Source organism: Hyla sarda, unplaced genomic scaffold, assembly GCF_029499605.1.
Source record: "Hyla sarda isolate aHylSar1 unplaced genomic scaffold, aHylSar1.hap1 scaffold_1537, whole genome shotgun sequence".
Classification (NCBI taxonomy): Eukaryota; Metazoa; Chordata; class Amphibia; order Anura; family Hylidae; genus Hyla; species Hyla sarda.
Genome location: NW_026608173.1, coordinates 67,509 through 76,225, shown reverse-complemented (window position 1 = coordinate 76,225; position 8,717 = coordinate 67,509). Strand labels below are relative to the sequence as shown.

General features: G+C 50.1%; 1 protein-coding gene across 1 annotated transcript in view; it reads left to right on the top strand.

Annotated features, from left to right (window-relative positions):
• Window positions 1-5,488: 5,488 nt before the first annotated feature.
• SLC5A2 (solute carrier family 5 member 2) overlaps window positions 5,489-8,717 on the top strand; it is a 47,571-nt gene continuing 44,342 nt past the window's right edge. Inside the window, exon 1 of the mRNA XM_056552343.1 lies at window positions 5,489-5,952. Coding sequence (XP_056408318.1) covers window positions 5,827-5,952 — 126 coding nt within the window. The 5' untranslated portion in view covers window positions 5,489-5,826. The remainder of the gene's footprint in view (window positions 5,953-8,717) is intronic.

Here is an 8,717-nt window from a genome sequence, read left to right as displayed (position 1 = left end):
TCTTACAGTCTCCTGATCACACTACTTCTTACAGTCTCCTGATCACACCCCCTTCTTACAGTCTCCTGATCACATCCCTTCTTACAGTCTCCTGATCACATCCCTTCTTACAGTCTCCTGATCACACTCCTTCTTACAGTCTCCTGATCACACCCCTTCTTACAGTCTCCTGATCACACTCCTTCTTACAGTCTCCTGATCACACCCCTTCTTACAGTCTCCTGATCACACTCCTTCTTACAGTCTCCTGATCACATTCCTTCTTACAGTCTCCTGATCAAACCCCTTCTTACAGTCTCCTGATCACACTCCTTCTTACAGTCTCCTGATCACACTCCTTCTTACAGTCTCCTGATCACACCCCTTCTTACAGTCTTCTGATCACACCCCTTCTTACAGTCTCCTGATCACACCCCTTCTTACAGTCTCCTGATCACATCCCTTCTTACAGTCTCCTGATCACACTCCTTCTTACAGTCTCCTGATCACACTCCTTCTTACAGTCTCCTGATCACACTCCTTCTTACAGTCTCCTGATCACATCCCTTCTTACAGTCTCCTGATCACACTCCTTCTTACAGTCTCCTGATCACACTCCTTCTTACAGTCTCCTGATCACATTTCTTCTTACAGTCTCCTGATCACATCCCTTCTTACAGTCTCCTGATCACACTCCTTCTTACAGTCTCCTGATCACATTCCTTCTTACAGTCTCCTGATCACATCCCTTCTTACAGTCTCCTGATCACACTCCTTCTTACAGTCTCCTGATCACACTCCTTCTTACAGTCTCCTGATCACACCCCTTCTTACAGTCTCCTGATCACACTCCTTCTTACAGTCTCCTGATCACATTCCTTCTTACAGTCTCCTGATCACATCCCTTCTTACAGTCTCCTGATCACACTCCTTCTTACAGTCTCCTGATCACACTCCTTCTTACAGTCTCCTGATCACATTCCTTCTTACAGTCTCCTGATCACATCCCTTTTTACAGTCTCCTGATCACACTCCTTCTTACAGTCTCCTGATCACATCCCTTCTTACAGTCTCCTGATCACACCCCTTCTTACAGTCTCCTGATCACACCCTTCTTACAGTCTCCTGATCACACTCCTTCTTACAGTCTCCTGATCACACCCCTTCTTACAGTCTCCTGATCACACTCCTTCTTACAGTCTCCTGATCACACCTCTTCTTACAGTCTCCTGATCACACTCCTTCTTACAGTCTCCTGATCACACTCCTTCTTACAGTCACCTGATCACACCCCTTCTTACAGTCTCCTGATCACATCCCTTCTTACAGTCTCCTGATCACACCCCTTCTTACAGTCTCCTGATCACACCCCTTCTTACAGTCTCCTGATCACACCCCTTCTTACAGTCTCCTGATCACACCCCCTTCTTACAGTCTCCTGATCACACCCCTTCTTACAGTCTCCTGATCACATCCCTTCTTACAGTCTCCTGATCACATCCCTTCTTACAGTCTCCTGATCACACTCCTTCTTACAGTCTCCTGATCACATCCCTTCTTACAGTCTCCTGATCACATTCCTTCTTACAGTCTCCCGATCACACTCCTTCTTACAGTCTCCTGATCACACTCCTTCTTACAGTCTCCTGATCACACCCCATCTTACAGTCTCCTGATCACATTCCTTCTTACAGTCTCCTTATCACATCCCTTCTTACAGTCTCCTGATCACATCCCTTCTTACAGTCTCCTGATCACACCCCTTCTTACAGTCTCCTGATCACACTCCTTCTTACAGTCTCCTGATCACATCCCTTCTTACAGTCTCCTGATCACACCCCTTCTTACAGTCTCCTGATCACATCCCTTCTTACAGTCTCCTGATCACATCCCTTCTTACAGTCTCCCGATCACACCCCTTCTTACAGTCTCCCGATCACATTCCTTCTTACAGTCTCCCGATCACATTCCTTCTTACAGTCTCCCGATCACACTCCTTCTTACAGTCTCCCGATCACACCCCTTCTTACAGTCTCCCGATCACATCCCTTCTTACAGTCTCCTGATCACACTCCTTCTTACAGTCTCCTGATCACATCCCTTCTTACAGTCTCCTGATCACACCCCTTCTTACAGTCTCCTGATCACACTCCTTCTTACAGTCTCCTGATCACATCCCTTCTTACAGTCTCCTGATCACATCCCTTCTTACAGTCTCCTGATCACATCCCTTCTTACAGTCTCCTGATCACACCCCTTCTTACAGTCTCCTGATCACACCCCTTCTTACAGTCTCCTGATCACACCCCTTCTTACAGTCTCCTGATCAAATCTCTTCTTACAGTCTCCTGATCACACTCCTTCTTACAGTCTCCTGATCACATCCCTTCTTACAGTCTCCTGATCACATCCCTTCTTACAGTCTCCTGATCACACCCCTTCTTACAGTCTCCTGATCACACCCCTTCTTACAGTCTCCTGATCAAATCTCTTCTTACAGTCTCCTGATCACACCCCTTCTTACAACAGTCTCCTGATCACACCCCTTCTTACAGTCTCCTGATCACACCCCTTCTTACAGTCTCCTGATCAAATCTCTTCTTACAGTCTCCTGATCACACTCCTTCTTACAGTCTCCTGATCACATCCCTTCTTACAGTCTCCTGATCACATCCCTTCTTACAGTCTCCTGATCACACCCCTTCTTACAGTCTCCTGATCACACCCCTTCTTACAGTCTCCTGATCAAATCTCTTCTTACAGTCTCCTGATCACACCCCTTCTTACAGTCTCCTGATCACACCCCTTCTTACAGTCTCCTGATCAAATCTCTTCTTACAGTCTCCTGATCACACTCCTTCTTACAGTCTCCTGATCACATCCCTTCTTACAGTCTCCTGATCACATCCCTTCTTACAGTCTCCTGATCACACCCCTTCTTACAGTCTCCTGATCACACCCCTTCTTACAGTCTCCTGATCAAATCTCTTCTTACAGTCTCCTGATCACACCCCTTCTTACAGTATCCTGATCACACTCCTTCTTACAGTCTCCTGATCACATCCCTTCTTACAGTGTCCTGATCACACTCCATCTTACAGTCTCCTGATCACATCCCTTCTTACAGTCTCCTGATCACACCCCTTCTTACAGTCTCCTGATCACACTCCTTCTTACAGTCTCCTGATCACATCCCTTCTTACAGTCTCCTGATCACATCCCTTCTTACAGTCTCCTGATCACATCCCTTCTTACAGTCTCCTGATTACATCCCTTCTTACAGTCTCCTGATCACACCCCTTCTTACAGTCTCCTGATCACATCCCTTCTTACAGTCTCCTGATCACACTCCTTCTTACAGTCTCCTGATCACATCCCTTCTTACAGTCTCCTGATCACATCCCTTCTTACAGTCTCCTGATCACACTCCTTCTTACAGTCTCCTGATCACACCCCTTCTTACAGTCTCCTGATCACATCCCTTCTTACAGTCTCCTGATCACACTCCTTCTTACAGTCTCCTGATCACACCCCTTCTTACAGTCTCCTGATCACACTCCTTCTTACAGTCTCCTGATCACACTCCTTCTTACAGTCTCCTGATCACATTCCTTCTTACAGTCTCCTGATCACACTCCTTCTTACAGTCTCCTGATCACATCCCTTCTTACAGTCTCCTGATCACATCCCTTCTTACAGTCTCCTGATCACATTCCTTCTTACAGTCTCCTGATCACATCCCTTCTTACAGTCTCCTGATCACATCCCTTCTTACAGTCTCCTGATCACACTCCTTCTTACAGTCTCCTGATCACATCCCTTCTTACAGTCTCCTGATCACATCCCTTCTTACAGTCTCCTGATCACATCCCTTCTTACAGTCTCCTGATCACATCCCTTCTTACAGTCTCCTGATCACATCCCTTCTTACAGTCTCCTGATCACATCTCTTCTTACAGTCTCCTGATCACATCCCTTCTTACAGTCTCCTGATCACATCCCTTCTTACAGTCTCCTGATCACATCCCTTCTTACAGTCTCCTGATCACATCCCTTCTTACAGTCTCCTGATCACATCCCTTCTTACAGTCTCCTGATCACATCCCTTCTTACAGTCTCCTGATCACACCCCTTCTTACAGTCTCCTGATCACATCCCTTCTTACAGTCTCCTGATCACACTCCTTCTTACAGTCTCCTGATCACATCCCTTCTTACAGTCTCCTGATCACACTCCTTCTTACAGTCTCCTGATCACATCCCTTCTTGCAGTCTCCTGATCACACTCCTTCTTACAGTCTCCTGATCACAATCTCCTGATCACACCCCTTCTTACAGTCTCCTGATCACATCCTTTCTTACAGTCTCCTGATCACATCCCTTCTTACAGTCTCCTGATCACACTCCTTCTTACAGTCTCCTGATCACATCCCTTCTTACAGTCTCCTGATCACACCCCTTCTTACAGTCTCCTCATCACATCCCTTCTTACAGTCTCCTGATCACACCCCTTCTTACAGTCTCCTGATCACACCCCTTCTTACAGTCTCCTGATCACACTCCTTCTTACAGTCTCCTGATCACATCCCTTCTTACAGTCTCCTGATCACACTTCCATCTGTTCCTGAAATCTTAGGGTTTATGACAAGGAGGGTGAATAGGTCTTAATCTATTTAGTGATAATGGAATTGGACTATTTCACCACCTTTCCTCTTTAGCGTCTCTTTTGAGTGAATGACTGTTGTCACCTTATTGGTTCTGTCTCCTCAGTGATCTCCATTAGGCTTTAATAATAACCATTCCATGTTGGCTCCTCTCCGGTGCTCACCGCCTGTTATCGGTTGGACCATACGTGTCTCTGTGATCGGTCGTGTTCTGGATTTTACAAAAGTTCTGCATCCAGTTTATTTGTTTTTCTTATTTTCTTTAAAGGTTTTTGCCTACACTTCTTAAACTCTTTCTGATAGGTGACACTGACTCCAATGGGCTTGAACCCCATTAGTAAAAGTGACTGATATGAATATTAGAGATCTCTGTACAGCGCTGCAGACTATGTAGGCGATATACAAGTACCAAGAGATGAATAATGTTCATGGAGCCATCAGTCTAGGCCAGACGCCCTTCACATCCTTAGAATAATGATCTTTCTTTACCAGTTGTGTATAATGGACCTGGTCACAGACTATTGAGGTGTCCCGTGAGTTTAGCTGCTGTGGGATTTCCCTCATCCATGGTCCTTATGCTGGATCAGCACTCAGCAGAAGCACAGAATGACCGTTAACCTTTTATGCTGACACTTATCACATTGCGATAGAATCCTAAAGCTGCGGCCCCTGTGGGGATGTGGTGTGTGAGCTTAACTATTAGCACCACAGTCATCACATTTACCTGGATCTCGTGGGCCGAAGAGGAAACTCTGTGATAGAAGTTAATGTTTAAAGGGTTTTTACCAGAAGACTCTTAAAAGGAAGAAGATGTGTAAGAAGACAGAGAAATCACCGAGGCTACAAGAGAAGGACTGGACCCTGTGAGAGAAGGACTGGACACTGCGAGAGAAGGACTGGACACTGCTAGAGAAGGACAAAAGCCAACAAGAGAAGGACTGGACCCTGTGAGAGAAGGACTGGACACTGCCGGAGAAGGACTGGACCCTGCGAGAGAAGGACTGGATACTGCTAGAGAAGGACTGGACACTGCGAGAGAAGGACAAAAGCCAACAAGAGAAGGACTGGAACCTGTGAGAGAAGGACTGGACCCTGCGAGAGAAGGACTGGATACTGCTAGAGAAGGACTGGACACTGCCGGAGAAGGACAAAAGCCAACAAGAGAAGGACTGAAACCTGTCAGCATGAGTACTGCACCCCCACAAACCTCTCCGTCTCCGGCCTCCAGTAGCTCCACCACCATCAGTAACCCTGCAGATATCTCAGTCATCGTGGGATATTTTGTCATTGTCATCGGTGTCGGCTTTTGGGTAAGTGATCTGCTGCATGGCGGAGGACATGTTTTCAGGGTCGGGGTTATCAGGATCTGTAGAAGTTCCTCCCTGTACTAATCTGCAGGATGGGCCGTAATAATGGAGGCGAATCCTTATTGTTTGGGACCATTCTAGTAACCCTGTCCAGTAGAGGAGTCATGGGGCCTCATATATGGGAAAGAAGTGGATGGAATTTACAATGGCCCCGATTATTTAGGGGATACACAGGATTTACAATGGGGACACCGAGACTAAAGCATCATAGAGTTGTACTCTACGGGGTAGAATGCAATGGAGATGGGACATACAGGGTTAGAGGGTAAGGGGGAGACTGGCCGTACGGGTTTAGAGGGCAACAAGGGAGACGAGCCTTATGGGGTTAGAGGGTAACAGGGACATGGGCCATACGGGATGAGGGTAACGGAGAAAGGCCGTATGGGATTAGAGGATAACGGGGAGACTGGCTTTACCGGATTAGACAGTAACAGGGAGACGAGCCATATTAGGTAGAATGCAACAGAATATGTGATGTGTGTAGCTCACGTAGGATAGAGATAGTACTTGAGGTTAACGGTGTTACCTTCACCCAAAAGGCCTAGAACTATGTAATGTGTCTTATAAATATAATTATAGATATCAGTCCTCACAGGTTCTGCAGGTACAGAGTGGAATAGAGGGATAATAGCGAAGAATAAACAGATAAAGAGATAGAACAATAGTAAAATGTATTTATATCAAATGATTTATGTCGTCACCTTTAGCAGGGCCCTTGTGTGGGGTGAACGGCGATAACTAATAACAAAAATATGGATAGTATATAATAATAATAATTAATGATGAATTAAAAAAATATTAAAAAGTATAAAATTGGTAAAATGGCGCTTGGATAGATAAGTTATATGTGGAAATATTCACAGTCGCTATTGCACTTAGTCCATTTGAATGAAATCCCGTACGATACAGTTGGTTGGTGATATTGTGGCGATTGTGACGGTAACTTGGAAGCGAACTGATTGTGTATCGCTAGTAATGATCTACGGTGCACCGCACCACTCACCCGCTGCTTCGGCTGGCACGGCTGCGTCCTGTGTGATGGGTTCTCCGGTGGTTCGTGGGTCCCGGGCTGGCACGGCTGCGTCCTGTGTGATGGGTGAGGGGTTCTCCGGTGGTTCGTGGGTCCCGGGCTGGTACGACTGCGTCCTGTGTGATGGGTGAGGGGTTCTCCGGTGGTTTGTGGGTCCCGGGCTGGCACGGCTGCGTCCTGTGTGATGGGTTCTCCGGTGGTTTGTGGGTCCCGGGCTGGCACGGCTGCGTCCTGTGTGATGGGTGAGGGGTTCTCCGGTGGTTCGTGGGTCCCGGGCTGGCACGGCTGCGTCCTGTGTGATGGGTGAGGGGTTCTCCGGTGGTTCGTGGGTCCCGGGCTGGCACAACTGCGTCCTGTGTGATGGGTGAGGGGTTCTCCGGTGGTTTGTGGGTCCCGGGCTGGCACGGCTGCATCCTGTGTGATGGGTGAGGGGTTCTCCGGTGGTTCGTGGGTCCCGGGCTGGTACGACTGCGTTCTGTGTGATGGGTGAGGGGTTCTCCGGTGGTTTGTGGGTCCCGGGCTGGCACGGCTGCGTCCTGTGTGATGGGTGAGGGGTTCTCCGGTGGTTCGTGGGTCCCGGGCTGGCACGGCTGCGTCCTGTGTGATGGGTGAGGGGTTCTCCGGTGGTTCGTGGGTCCCGGGCTGGCACGGCTGGGTCCTGTGTGATGGGTGAGGGGTTCTCCGGTGGTTCGTGGGTCCCGGGCTGGCACGGCTGCGTCCTGTGTGATGGGTGAGGGGTTCTCCGGTGGTTCGTGGGTCCCGGGCTGGCACGGCTGCGTCCTGTGTGATGGGTGAGGGGTTCTCCGGTGATTCGTGGGTCCCGGGCTGGCACGGCTGGGTCCTGTGTGATGGGTGAGGGGTTCTCCGGTGGTTCGTGGGTCCCGGGCTTGCACGGCTGCGTCCTGTGTGATGGGTGAGGGGTTCTCCGGTGGTTCGTGGGTCCCGGGCTGGCACGGCTGCGTCCTGTGTGATGGGTGAGGGGTTCTCCGGTGGTTTGTGGGTCCCGGGCTGGCACGGCTGCGTCCTGTGTGATGGGTGAGGGGTTCTCCGGTGGTTCGTGGGTCCCGGGCTGGTACGACTGCGTCCTGTGTGATGGGTGAGGGGTTCTCCGGTGGTTTGTGGGTCCCGGGCTGGCACGGCTGCGTCCTGTGTGATGGGTGAGGGGTTCTCCGGTGGTTCGTGGGTCCCGGGCTGGTACGACTGCGTTCTGTGTGATGGGTGAGGGGTTCTCCGGTGGTTTGTGGGTCCCGGGCTGGCACGGCTGCGTCCTGTGTGATGGGTGAGGGGTTCTCCGGTGGTTCGTGGGTCCCGGGCTGGCACGGCTGCGTCCTGTGTGATGGGTGAGGGGTTCTCCGGTGGTTTGTGGGTCCCGGGCTGGCACGGCTGCGTCCTGTGTGATGGGTTCTCCGGTGGTTTGTGGGTCCCGGGCTGGCACGGCTGCGTCCTGTGTGATGGGTTCTCCGGTGGTTTGTGGGTCCCGGGCTGGCACGGCTGCGTCCTGTGTAATGGGTGAGGGGTTCTCCGGTGGTTCGTGGGTCCCGGGCTGGCACGGCTGCGTCCTGTGTGATGGGTGAGGGGTTCTCCGGTGGTTCGTGGGTCCCGGGCTGGCACGGCTGCGTCCTGTGTGATGGGTGAGGGGTTCTCCGGTGGTTCGTGGGTCCCGGGCTGGCACAACTGC